The sequence below is a fragment of the Chelonoidis abingdonii genome, chromosome 1, assembly GCF_003597395.2.
Source record: "Chelonoidis abingdonii isolate Lonesome George chromosome 1, CheloAbing_2.0, whole genome shotgun sequence".
NCBI lineage: Eukaryota > Metazoa > Chordata > Testudines > Testudinidae > Chelonoidis > Chelonoidis abingdonii.
The window spans coordinates 144,651,460-144,665,807 of record NC_133769.1 but is presented as its reverse complement, the minus strand read 5'-3'; the positions used below and the strand labels follow the sequence as shown (position 1 = coordinate 144,665,807).

General features: G+C 48.5%; 1 protein-coding gene across 1 annotated transcript in view; it reads left to right on the top strand.

Moving 5' to 3' along the window:
- The window catches only part of LOC116827872 (antigen WC1.1-like), a 60,571-nt gene that overhangs the window by 26,829 nt on the left and 19,394 nt on the right, over positions 1 to 14,348 (top strand). Inside the window, 5 exon segments of the mRNA XM_075061952.1 lie at positions 3,083 to 3,397; positions 3,823 to 4,128; positions 10,511 to 10,828; positions 11,089 to 11,112; positions 11,115 to 11,213. Of these exon segments, the coding sequence (XP_074918053.1) occupies positions 3,083 to 3,397; positions 3,823 to 4,128; positions 10,511 to 10,828; positions 11,089 to 11,112; positions 11,115 to 11,213 (1,062 nt within the window).

Below are 14,348 nucleotides of genomic sequence, written 5' to 3'. Positions count from 1 at the left end.
ATCGCCCTCACTATGAAAAATGTGTGGCTTAGTTCTAATATGACTTTATCTGGCTTTAACTTCCAGCCATATGTTCTTGTTTTGCCTTTCTCCACTAGAATAAGGAGGCCTCTACTACCAGAGTTTTGTACTTATGTAGTACTTATATAGTATAATCACATCACCTCTTGGTCTTCTTTTTTGAAAATAAAGAGATGGAGCTTCTGGAGTCTGTCACTGCAAGTCACATTTTCAAGTCCTCAAATCATCTTTGTGGCTCTTCTCTGCACTCTTTCCATTTTTTTTAAAAAAAAATATCCTTCTTAAAATGTGGACAGCACAGCTGGATGCAATATCAGTCTCACCATGCTGTATACAGAGGTAAAATCATGTCCCTGGTCAGAAGTTCTTCAACAAAATGGAGCTTCATTGGAAAATGCTAGTTTGTTGAACTCAATATTTCCTATGAAAGTGAGTCGGGTGCAATGAACTTTCTCCAGACCACAGGCAGTGTTGTGGCAGAAACCTGCATGGTTAAGTGCCAGTTCTCTTGGGGGGCTCCAGCCAGCCCTGCCATGCAGACTGCCTTAGGGCCAGGTACCCCAGTCTTCTCAGGTCAGCTGCTCTGGGATAGCTGCACCATGTAGACTACCCCAGCACCAGGGACCCTGGTGTTCTATAGCCTGCAGCTCCAGGGCAACCCTGCCACGGAGACAGGAGTCACAGCTTTAACCAGGGCTCAGCTCCCAGCTCCACAGCAGGAAATTTAGAAATCCTGGGATGGGATCCTGATTTCCAGGGTCTGCTGCTCTGAGGCAGCCCTGAATTGAAGACTGCCTCAGACCGGGGACCCCAGAGCTTTGAGACTCCCAGGCCACCTGGCTATTTGGGACACCAGCTGGCCCAGGAGTCTGGAAGCCCAGGGGTCCCCAGTCCAAGGCAGCCTGCATGGCGAGGCTGCCCAAGAGCCACAGACCCTGGGAGCCCCAGCAGCAGCTGAGAGAAAGGGACATTTTTGTTTTTCTCTTAGCACTGGTGAAACTGACAAGAATGTCAGTGTCACTCAATATCCGCTGGTGTCTCTGAGAGCAAATTTCATGTCGGACATTTCATGTGTTGGTGTTTTCAGAACAAATTGTGGAGGGGATTTCTGGTTCACGGGAAGTTTTGAAATAACAATAACAGCCAGCTCCTCTCACTGCTCCCCTGTTTAAACCTCCAAGGATCACCTCAGCCTTTTTACAGCATCTCCCTGGGAGCTCTAGTTCAGTTGCTTGTCCACTATGACCCCTGCAAAGACCATGGAAGATATCTGTATGTTTATGTATATTATGTGTTATCTCTGTTTCTTTTATGGCTCCTTTGCCATTTCCTACAAACTTTCAGAGAGTAGCTCCTGCTGGAGCTCCCCACATGTCTCAGCAAGGCAGACAATGGCTACAGAGACCCCAGTCACTGGTACTTAACGGACAATACAGGGGTCAAGACCTTTCAACTTTTGCCTCTGACCAAGCAGGGCACAACCCCCCTAGCTTGGGAGAGGAGAGGGGAGGGGCCCTTCAAGTGGGAAAATTAGACAAAGAGCTTGGGAACTATGAAAAGAGAGCCCTGATGAGCAGAGAGGGAGAGGCAGGGTCTGCAGGGCAGAAGATTGAAACCAGTCCCCAGAAGCAGGGGTACCTGAGGTAGGTTGGGCCAGTCCAGGTTTTGAGGGAAATGCTGAGGATTAGGTAAGACATATGCCTATTGGCCTTCAGTTGCTTTAATACTTTTCTCTCTGGTCACTGTGTCCCAATGGATAAATAAATAATTTCACTCTCCTGGGCCTGGTACTGTTCAATATTGTCATTAATGATTTGGATGATGGAGTAGAGAATAAACTCATCAAATGTGTGGATGACACAAACCTGGCAGGGGTCACAAGCTCTTTGGATGAGCGTATTAGAATTCATAATGACCCTGATACATTGGAGAATTGGTTTGAAATCAATAAGTTAAAATTCAGGAAAGACAAGTACAAAGCACTAGACTTAGGAAGGAAAACTCAAATGCAAAAAATCCAAAATGGGGAATAACTGACTAGGCAGCAGTTCTGCAGAAAATGTTCTGGGGTTATATTAGATCAGAGACTGAAATGGGTGATGCTGTTTTGAAAACAGAAAAAGTCATTGTGGTTTGTGTTAACAGGAATGTCATATGTAAGGCAGAGGAGGTAACTGTCCCGCTGTACACAGCACTGGTGTGGCCTCAGCTGGAGCACTGTGTCCACCATGTGGGCTTTCTGTCTATGATGGGTAGGACAAGAAGTAATTCACTTAGACTGCAGCAAGGGAAAGCTATTTGGAAAAGCTTTCTAACTAGGAGGATAGTTAAGTACTGAAACACGGTACCAAGGGAGGTTGTGGAATCCCCGTCAATGGTGGCTTTTAAGAACAAGTTAGACAAACATCTATCAGGGATGGCCTAGGTACACTTAAACCTGTCTTGGTGTGGGGAGATGGACTAGCTGACTTTGTGAGGTTTCTTGCAGTCCCGCATTTCTATTTGTTCCAAGATTTGATAAGCTATTCAGGTCTGCTGATTTTTTAAAAAGTTTATCCATAGTAGATATTGTTTAACATCCTCTTTAGTTACCAGTGGAATGCAGAATAGTTCACCCTATTCATACAGAATGAATACTCATCCTGCTTCTGTCCAAAACAAGAAATAGTTATGTGACACCTCTTCCTTATCTGCATCATTATAAATTATTTTGCCATTCTATTTGTATTGGGCCTACACCATTGTTACAATTTGTTTGTTTGTTTTTAGTCCTAATATACTTGAAAATGTTCTCATTATTGTTCTTAGCCCTGCCAACTATGGATTTTTCCCTGATAGATTAGCTTCCATTATCGATTTTCTACATCTTATAACTACTAATGTATATTGATTGCAATCAAATTCCCCTTTTTCCATTTGTTGTACATTTTTTTTTAATCTCTGCTTGCTGCCTGCACTTCCCCACTGCACCAGGATGGGCTTTTGGCCAAGGTTCTAGGGCAGTGGAACACCTAACTCCCTAAGGCTTCTTTGTAATTTTCATCCTTCATTGGCTTTCTAGGACACATTGAGCTCCAGCTGGTTGGAGGGGACAATGCCTGCTCAGGACGTGTGGAAATAAGGCAGAAAGACACCTGGGCTACAATCTGTGATGCACACTTTGATCTCAAAGCTGCCAGTGTTATCTGTAATGGACTACAATGTGGAACAGCTCTAACTGTCCCAGGAGGAACTCACTTTGGAAAAGGTCATGGACCGATCTGGACTGAGGAATTCCAGTGTGTAGGGAATGAGTCACACCCCTGGTACTGTCCCAGGGCACCACACAGGAGTCAGACGTGCTCACATGCAAATGATGCCAGCGCCATATGCTCACGTAAGAATTTGATACAATGTCTCTAAAATCCGAGCGTCATGTATTCTAGAGTAGAGTGCAGCAATAAAATGATCTCACTCTGTAGGGAGTTGGGATAATAGAGCTAATAACAGCTTCAAGTAAAACCTAAACAATCCAATGTAATGAGGATGGGCTCAATCTCCCCTGACTTTCTTTTTTTTTGGGGAGAGGGATAGCACAGTGGTTTGTGCATTGGTCTGCTAAACCCAGGCTTGTGAGATCAATCCTTGAGGGGGCCATTTAGGGATCTGGGGCAAAAATCTGTCTGGGGATTGGTCCTGCTTTGAGCAGGGGGTTGGACTAGACAACCTTCTGGTCCCTTCCAACCCTGATATTTTATGAATATTTGGTATAAAATACCTTAAATGCTCCCTCTCCAAACACCTTCTCCCCTCGACACACAGGGTTCCGGCTGGTGAACGGCAGCACAGCGTGCTCAGGGAGGGTGGAGATCCAGGTTCTTGGTACCTGGGGAACCCTTTGTGACTCACGCTGGGATTTACCAGATGCCAACGTTCTCTGTCATCAGCTCGACTGTGGATTCGCTCTATCGGCTCCAGGAGAAGCGTATTTTGGGAAGGGAACTGGCTCTGTCTGGACTGACACATATCACTGTAAAGGGACTGAAACCCATTTGGGCCATTGCCCTGTTACTGCCCTGGGGGTCTCTCAGTGCTCACACGACAATGATGCCAGTGTGATTTGCTCAGGTAAGTGCAGGAGAGATGCTGGATTAAGGACACCTGCCCTTTGTATGACACTGCCCCCAGAGCAGGGGAACCTCAGGGCACAGCAAGGGGAGGGGGAGCTAGATCCTAAACCACATATAATAATAATTAAAAAATTACAAGTAAAAGTAAAATAAATATTATCACAAAAGAATAGTTATGACCAGTGGTGAGCTGGAGCTGGTTCTCACCGGTTTGCACGAACCAGTTGTTAAATTTTGAAGCAGTTTTAGAACCAGTTGTTAACACACTTCCCTGCGAGGGGGCACTGCAGCTTTGATGGGCTCCTGCTGGGAAGTGATGTAATTCCTCCTCCAGCCGTCAGGGGTGCTGCGCTGCAATGCTCTGTGGGAGCCATGTGAGCTGCAGCCTGGCCCTGGGCATAGGCCCTATTGCTGCTACTGCTTTCCCGACCCCCGGCCCTGGGGCTCCCACCGCTGCCTGGTGGGTCCCCGATTGCTCTGCTGGGCCTGTGCTGCATCCTGCTGCTCGGGCTTCTCCGAGCTGCTGCTCTCTCTGTCCCACAGCCAGCACCTGTCTCCAGCCAGCCCCACATCCCCTGCCCTGCTTGCAGCCAAGCGCTGCTGCACCTCCCTGCCCGAAGCCAGCCAGCCCACACTCATCTGTCTCCAGCCAGTCCCTGCTGTGCCCCACTGTGGCACTGCCCAGAGCCAGACAGCCCTGCACCCTGTGTCTCCAGCCTGCCCTGCAGCCCCCTGCCCTGCCTGCAGCCAGCCCCGCACCCACTGCCCACAGCCGGCCTCTGCCACACCCCCTTCCCTGTCTCCAGCCAACCCCTGCCGCACCCCCTGCAGCCCCACCTGAAGCCAGCCAGCCCCACACACCCCTTTCTCCAGCCAGCCCCGTACCCCCCCTGCTGTGCCTGCAGCTAGTCCCTACCTCCAGTCAGCCCCTGCCCTGCCTCCAGCCAGCCCCACCCACCCGATCTCCAGCCAAACCTGCACCCTCCTGTTTCTAGCTAGCCCTGCCCCACATCCCTGTCTGCAGCCGGCCCCACGTCCACTGGTGCCTTGCAGTTCCCTGGGCAGTAACCCTGCGCACCTACTTCAATGAGGGGGCAGGGAGCAGCTGGGACCCACACATGCGCACACCCTGTGGTGACCAGACAGCAAGTGTGAAAAACTGGGACGAGGTGGGTGGTAATAGGAGCCAATAAAAGAAAAAGACCCAAAAATTGGGACTGTCCCTATAAAATCGGGACATCTGGTCACATTAGCACACCCCCAGGGAGTGGTGGGGACCCACACGTGATATGGAGCTCATTTCTAGTTCAGGCCCATCTTTTTAAAAAAGAATTGTAGGTAGAGTTAACATACATCCATATTTTCCCTACTGGTACAAAAAATACATATTGTAGCACATCCCTTAAATCAGAACTTTTTATAGGGAACCAGTTGTTAAGATTTTGGCAGCTCATCACTGGTTATGACCAGGGAAAACTCTGGATTCTCCAGGAAGAGATGCAGCAAAGATGTGCTTGTGCAAGGCAGTAAAGCAGGGACAGAATTTGTCCTTAGAGTTTCATAAATGTCACCAACTCACTGTCCCCATCCTTCTTCAGATCATTTCTCTGGTAGTTACAGGGGGAGTGATCCCCATATGGAGGTTGCTTCACACTCTCTATTATAAAATATTCCCGCCACCTTCTGGAGAAACTCTCATGTCTTCACTGCTGGATGCAATTCAGCAAGAGGTCAGTACTGGGACCAGGAGAGCGCCTCCCTTAATTAAATGAAATTCTTTCCATTTTGGCTGCATTATAAACTGCTGAAAATAACAAATGACAGAAGGAAAAGTGAGTTCCTAAGGATATTTTTGATGGCACGCCACAAAGAAAGTAGCACTTTCTGGTACTTGTTTAAAAACAATTGTATCACCTTTTCAGTTGAAAAAGGACACCACCTGTTTTTCCTGCTTCCTGATAGTTTTTTTGCTTTTATTTAATTTTTTTTACAGTGGGGGAAAAAAAAGGTAAAAATAAAAAGGGAGAGAACATGGGGAAAATCTGTAAACTGTAAAATGAAAATGGAAAACTGAATTTTTGTTTGCAGAAATTGAAATGAAACAACATTTTAATTAAAATCCAGACAATAATCATTCCATTTTCAAAGGTCAAAATCTTCATTCTGTTTCAAAAAATGTAGAGGAAAACTGAAATATTGCATTTGAAATACTTCATGGGAAAGAAGGTGAGGTTTTCAACCAGCTCTAATATTTACCTTACATACAAAAAAAAAAAAAAAAAGATAATGTTGCCTAGTGACAGTCATATACTCAAAAGTTAGGAAATACCAGCAGTAAGTTTGTCTGTGCATTGCCAGTTCTCCCTGCCCCCTCATGCATATACATTGATACAGTCTAATTGCAGGCACACATACTATTTGTTCCACTCTGCTCCTGCATTATTCACTGCACTGGGTGGATGGTGCCATGGCAACATTTTCAAAAGCACCAAGTAATTTAGGGTCTTAACTTCCATTTTCATAAGTAACTTAGGAGGCCCAGTACCATGGAGACTTCAGCATCTCTTTGCCTCAGTCCCATGTGCAAAAGGGACTTAGGCTCCTGGTTATTTAGGTGTTTTTGAAAGTTTTACCTCTGATGATAAAAGCCAAAGTTTTTAAGTCCCCAATAACTTCAGGTGGTTGGGCACCAACCTGAAACCCCCATGACCTGATTCTTCAGAGCACTCACCATTTCTGTAGCACTTGATGTGGCCAAAGTACTGTCCAGACATTAATTGATCCTCACAAAGCTCCTGGGCAGCTAGTGGGTGTCATCACCATCTCCTTTTATGGAGGGTGAAAATGAGAGTATTTGAGGCCTTGCACAGGTCACTCAGAACTGTCAGACATGGTTACTGCTCTGCCTCAGCAAGTGAGAGCTTTGCTGCTGCTCAGCTATTGTCAGTTCCCTGCCACACCAGCTCACCTGCCTGGCTAGCAACTCCTCAGGATTCTACACACTTACAAACCTCGCCTTACCGGGAACTGTCAGTGAACCCCAGTGCCCGAGTTTCCCAGAGATGTCATTCAGCCGCGGTCAGTCCCTCTCACTAGGTACTTACAGCGGTATGAAGTGCACTGCCTCCAAAGAGACACCAGCCTGACGGCTGGGCTGAGGATTTTATCCTTCAGTTTTATACAGAGCATTGGGATGGTTTTATAATAAAACTAGAGTGAGTCTATTAACAAAGAACAGATATTTCAAGGATAGTAATTAAGAATGGAAGACACAGGAGTTACAAAACAAGTAAAACAAAACAAATATCCTTTCTAGTTATTAAAACTTAACTTCAACAAGTTACAGTCTCTCTCTAAGCAGATTTCTGCTCTAGAGTCAATTCCAGCTACTCTTAGTTTACAGGCCAAGAGGATTCACTTATCATGAGCTCAAAGGGCGCAGCTCCCACTTTGTCCCTGAGGTGATGGATAACAAAATGGCGTTTTGCCTCTGCTCCAATCTTCTCAAATTTCATTCACCCTGTTTGAAGAGGCAGGAAGGCTTCCTGGGGGTGCAGCCTTCATCCCCCATCGAGATTATTAAGGGCTCATCGTCCCCCACTTGAGTGCCTGATGGCTTTGTTTACCTTACATGTAAATAGATATTTCTTTGTCTTTGGTCTCACCTCGATTAATTTACATTGGAGACACAGTCAAGCCAAAGAAACAAGAGCCCTTAGTTTAGTACAGCTGGGTTTATGCACGTTTTAGGAACACATTTCCAGCACACACCTATCATTCTTTAAACCCCATCCGTTCACACACCACCCAACAATATGAATAACCACTGTGATGCGTTTGCAAGCAGGGTTTGTTAGGGGGATTATTTCTTCACCCTCCCACTTCCCTGGTCCTCCTTGCATGAACAGAGAGCAACAATACCCGAAGTCCAAAGGCGCAAACAATTCAATGTTTATTGGGGTGAACTTCCAGCAAGCATGATTCCAGTTTCCTTCCTTAGTGTCCCCCTTCCTAGCTCTGACACGACAAAGCCTTTGCTATGTCCCTATTCCTGCTCCCATCCCCTGTTCCCATTTTCCCCTTTAGCAAGACATGATCCCAATTCCCCGATCCCCAGCCCCTGTTCCCATTTCCCCCCCGACCCCCTTACTTCCTGATTGACTGCAGATTATTTAGTAAAACCTAAGTTTTGCGTAGCTATTCCTTAACCAATTATTGTACTAAAATTTAACTAACCAATTCTAACATATTGTAACCTGGTTATTTAACCAGTTATACCCCATCACCTTCATTGGTTTACACTCAACAAAATTAATTATACAGCAGACAGAAACAATAACAGAACCAGACAGAGACCATGCAAATAAACATACAAAACAATACAGAAGTGAGGATTTCACAACTACATCTATACAGATATAAGGGTTTTCCAGCTGTGTCTATTGGTAAGTGAGTTTCTGCGAGACAGGATGCTATCAAACTAAGTTTCCTTTTACATCTTCTAGGCTCTTCCCTTTTTCTGGAGGTGACAGAAATATCAGAACAGGATTGTATTCCTAACAACCCAATAGCACCTTATTTCAATGTGACTAGTTTGAAATGTAAGAATGTGATCATACACTTCCAGCTTATGGCTGCCTAACTACATCTTAGCTGAAAGCCTTAGCCTGTCACATTAAGAGAAGGTCATTACATAGACAGTGATTTTGATTCTTTCTTTAATATCTCTATAACTAGCTAAGTGATAAAAATACACCTAAATTCTTAAAGTATAGGCCTTTGAAGACAGGCCTGAATATCTATATCTTAACAGGGTTGCCAGGTGTCTGGTTTTCGACAGAACATCCTGTTCAAAAGGGACCCTGGTTGCTCCGGTCCACACTGCTCACCGGGCTGTTCAAAATCTGGTCATTGGTGCAGCAGGGCTAAGACGGGCTTCCTGCCTGCTGTGGCTCCACATGGCTTCCGGAAGCAGCAGTATATCCCCACTCTGATTCCTACATGTAGTGGAAGCCAGGGGGCTCAGCAGGCTGCCCCCACCCCAAGCACCGGTTCCCAGCTTGCATTGGCCAGGAACTGCAGCCAATTGCAGCTGTGGAAAGATTGCCTGCAGATGGGGCAGCACGCAGAGCTACCTGGCCACATCTCCGCTAAGGATCCAGAGAAGGGACATGCTGCTGCTTCCGGGAGCTGCTTGAGGTAAGAGTCACGTGAAGCCTGCACCCCTGTCCCAGCCCTGACGCCCCTCCTGACCTCCAAACCTGTTGTTCCCAGCCTGGAGCATCCTCCTGCCCCCCTTCCCCAGGCCCACCTCAGAGCCTGCACCTCCAGCTGGAGCCCTCACCCCTCCCGCACTCCAAATCCCTCATGCCCAGCCCCACACCAAAGTCTACACCCCAGCCGGAGCCCTCACCCCTGCATCCCAACCCTCCACCTGGCACCCCTCCTGCACCCTGAGCCCTTCATTTCTGGCCCCACCCCAGAATCTCCACCCCCAGCCCAGAGCCCATACCGCCTCCCACTCCCCAATCTCCCACCCCGACCCAGAACTACCTACCATAGTTCGAACCCATCGGCTTCATTCCCCAGCCCAGAGCCCTCCTGCATGCCAAATCCCTCATCCCTGGCCTCATCTCAGAGCCCACACCCCCAACTGGAGCCCTCACCCCCTCGCACATCCCAGCTCACTGCCTCAGCTCAGAGCTCCCGCCAGCACCCTGAACTCCTCATGTCTGGCCCCATCCCAGAGTCCGCAACCCCCTCCTGCACCCCAACCCCCTGAGCCAGCCCGGTGAAAATGAGCGAATGAGGGTAGGGAGAGTGAGCAATGGGAGGGGGGGGAATGGAGTGAGTGGGGCCAGGACCTCAGAGCAGTAGTGGGGCAGGGGGCAAGGAAAGGGTGTTAGGTTTTGTGCAGGTAGAAAGTTGGAAACCCTGTTTGTATGACACCTTACACAAGAGCAGTGAATGGGACAATGAGTGTGTCAGGCCAGAGGAGAGATGTGGTATGGAGTGCGTCTGAAGGTTGGCACTGAGAGACTCCCTAGGACACTGGTATGTTTACACTTCATGCTGGGCATGTAATTCCTGGCTCAAAGAGACTGGCAGGGTAAATACAGAGTGTAGCTGTGATCCCAGCATCTCCCAGGATATGCTAAGAAGCCCTTCTCTCCAGTTGTGTGTTACAATCCTTCCAGTACCCTGCACTTAGAGATAAAAAAACAAACAACTGCAGAGGTTACTCCTTTTAACACTGTTACACATTCATCACTGTGTTGTATCCTCTGAGTTACAAAAAAAGGTGATTTCTTTCTTACTGTACATTATTTCTAGTGTATAACGGGGTGTTATTCAGTGTATTTTCTATCTCCTGAGCCCAGGTCGCTCTGAATCGCTCAGACTGCTGAATGGAGAGAGTCGGTGCGACGGGAGAGTTGAAATTTCCCTCCGTGGTGTGTGGGGCAGAGTCCTGGATGACCAGTGGGACATGAACGATGCCAGTGTGGTGTGCAGGGAACTCCAGTGCGGAGTCGCTGAGAAAGCTTATAACCCCCATAAGTCTGAGCGAGGAACAGGCTCCGTGGGGCTGAGAAGGGTCCAATGTGCAGGAAATGAGACTCGTCTGACTCTCTGTGACAACTCCACGTCTGAGACAGCCCAGGCAGGAATTGCTGAGGACGTCGGTGTTGTTTGCTCAGGTGATTCATTTCCAAATCTCACAGACATTTTCTGTTCAGTAGGGAAATACATATTAACAGCTACAATCTATCCCTGCAGGGAGCAGGCGGATCAGACTGGTGAATGGGGCAGGTCGCTGTGCTGGGAGAGTGGAGATTTATTACAACGGCAGCTGGGGGACAGTCTGTGATGATTTGCTGGACCGTACGACGCAGTGTTGTTGCAAACAACGGGATGTGGACATGCCATCAATGCAACTGTCTCTGCTCATTATGGCAAGGATCCGGGCAGATCTGGCTGGATGATTGAACTGCTCTGGAAATGAACTGATCTCGGGCAGGTCCTTCAGCGGCTGGGGCCAGCATAACTGCAGACACAAAGAGGATGCCGGAGTTCTCTGCTCAGGTCGTTCTGTGAATGCTTTTGTGAGCCTGGTTAGCCGGAGATTTAATGGAGGGGCAGATGTTTGAGAAATGATACTTCCCTGACTGCTTCTTCCCCTTCTGTATCTACCTACCAGGACACCATTAGGGTTGGCTACACTTGCAGGTGTGCAGTGCTGGGAGTACAGTGTTCGTGCAGCTGAAAGGGAATACTGCAGTGTGGCCACACTGACAGCTACCAGCGCGGCAGTGTGGCCCATTTGCAGCATTGCAGCGAGTTGGGAGTGTTGCATTATGGACAGCTATCCAATGAGCACCTCGTCCCATTTGGCACTGGGGTTGGAAGGGGTGGAGGATGGGTCATTCTGCTTCCGTCCAACGTCCCGTGATGCATCGCTTCACATCCAGCAATCCCTGTTTTCTTCATTTGCCCATCTTGACTCTTCCGCGTTTCTGTGCAGCGTGATTTCTGTGGAAATGGAGCCGAATTGCTGAGGAGTATGCTGACGACTCCGCAGCACATCCACGTTGGCAGTTGAGCTATTCCTTAAAATCCAAAGTGATGAGGAGTGCGACGATGATAGCGAGTCACTGATGCGTATGACAAGTTGCTTGTGGCATTCACGAAATGCTTAGCACTGTGGAACGCCTGTTGGCTTGGGAAACAAGCACTGAGTGGGGGGATACATCGTCATGGAAGTCTGGTGACGAGCAGTGGCTGCAGAACTTTCGTGGAGAAAAACACTTTCGGGACTGTGTGAGGAGCTCGCCCAACCCTGCAGTGCAAGGACACGAGATTGAGAGCTGCCCACCGGAGAAGCAGGTGGCATTGCAGTCTGAAGCTGGCAACCCAGACAGCTACTGAATGGTCAGGAACCAGTTGGAGGGAAAAGTCGACGTTGAATCGGTTGATGCAAGTTTGCAGGGCCATAATCGCATCCTGCTAAGAGAACGATGACTCTGGGAATGTGCAGGACATTGTGGATGGCTTTGCACAAATGGTTCTCTAACTGTGGAGGGCAAAGATGGAGAGCATATTCCTATTCGGCACCACCCCACAGCACACCGAGTAGATTAATCGGAAGGGGTATTTCTCATGGTTCTCCAGCTTGTGGATCACGAGGCATTTCATGACAATTAACGCGGCTGGCGGAAAGGTGCATGAGCACACATCTTCGGACCGCGGCCGTTCAGGAAGCTGCAGCAGGGACTTTTTTCCCAGACGGAAGATCACAAAGGGACGTCAAAAGCCATTTGATCCTGGAGACCCCACTACTCGTTAAGGCTTGCTCGAACTATATACAGGAAGCTTGACAGGAGCAAGACCGTTCAACTACAGCGCTGAGCCAGTGCGAATGACTGTGGAGTGGCTTTTGGCTGTTAAAGGCGCAGGTGATCTCGTATGGGAAGCTAGACTAGGAAGAAGCATCCCCACGGTTATATCCACGTGCTGTACCCACAATATTGAGAAGGAAGGTGAAAGATCTCAGCACATGGACCTCGACTTCAATGCCTGAGGCTGAATTGCACACCCAGAGAGCAGGCTATAGAGAGGCCAGCACAGGGCTGCAAGGATAGAGATGCTTGAGGGAGGAATTTGAGGCTGAAAACCAACAGTAAGTTTGTGCCTTGCACGGAGTGAAGTGCAGTGGTTACGATGTTAGTAGGAACTCTTTTCCTAACTGATTGCAGTGCCTGTTTCTTTCCTGGTAAGGTATCTTGATTTCTGCATAATAAAGACTGTTCAAAGCCAAGAATTCATTTATTGAAAAGAAAATAACTTTATTGACACCACACACAACAGGGGAACCTAAAAGGGCAGAGGGTGGGTGGGAAGTGTACAGCACAGTGTGAATGTCCTGTCGAAGTGCGTCAATGACGCGCCACTCAGGATGCCACTGCGATGGAGGGGAGTGCAGAGGTAAGAGTCGTAGTTCCAGGGCGGTTGGTGAATGTACAGGTTGGAGGCAGCTGGTGGTGGTAAAACCTGGATGCTGGGGAAGAGGGTTGAGCTGACATTGGGACAAGGGAAACTTGGGACGAGGGCGGCATGGTAGCGCTGCCTGCATGGCTACGAGCGCCTGAATAAAGTCCACTTGGCGCACCAGGACTTATCAGCTGCTTTGTGCTTTCTCCGGCCATGCGTTTTTCTGGCAGATCCTGCTTCCCTTTCCCTCCAGTCTGCCCTTAGATTATCCTGTGACAGAGTATCCATAACTGCTTGCAGCAGTCTTTGCTTTGTGGCTCTTCCGGAGGTTTGGAGTCTTGAGCTGTTGATAACAGGAAAGCTGAATCTCAGAGTTGCTTGTGGAATTCAAAAAGGCAACACCTAACAGAGGCAGCATTTATTCGACAGTTATTCCCACACAGTGAAGGAATACAGTCTTCACAAAGTATATACACCATACCAAAGAGAGCGCACAAACCCCACAGACCCCGAAAGGTGAGTAGATGACTGAATGCTTCAGGCTGTACTGTCCTCAGGTTTCGTGTGGGGAAAGCAAAGAGCTGCAGGGGCACCTACAGAACACTCTCCAACATTTCCCAGGAGTTGATCCTGGAAGATATCGCGCCTGCGGTCATCTGGAAAGCGGGAGGATCTCTACAGCAAGCGGATTCCGCCCTGGCCCCTAGCAGCTTGCCTGTGCTTGCAATGGTCCCCACCAGGCACAGTGACGCAGACAGTTAGGCTGACTGGACAAGACCACAGCGTTCTCCCAATAAACTTGCAAAAGCGCATGCTCAGCTCTGGCTGAAATGTTTGAAGACAATTACAAGGCCGATTACCACGAGGATAGACACATCAATGCGCTATTACACATCTAGGCATGCAGCGCAGCGCTAACCCTTCCCTCCCAAAAAATTTCCGTCCTGAAAATAAAAGCCGCTTACCGGGAACCCGTCCCTCTGCTTGACCACCAAGAAACCAGCTGTGCGACGGCTACCTTCTCCTGGCTTGAGAAAGCTCCTGCTGCATGCCTACGGACTCAGGAGTACTCCCCCCAGTACCCTCACCCGGTTCCTCGCTCCCCCTCCCCCCCCACGAAGTCTCTGTGGGTCGTGGAATGCAGTGGGTCACCGCCGGTATGTGTCCAGCTCTGTAAAACAGCAGGTCAGGGGCAGACGGGCGCATTTCCGCTCGGGCTTTGCAATAGCT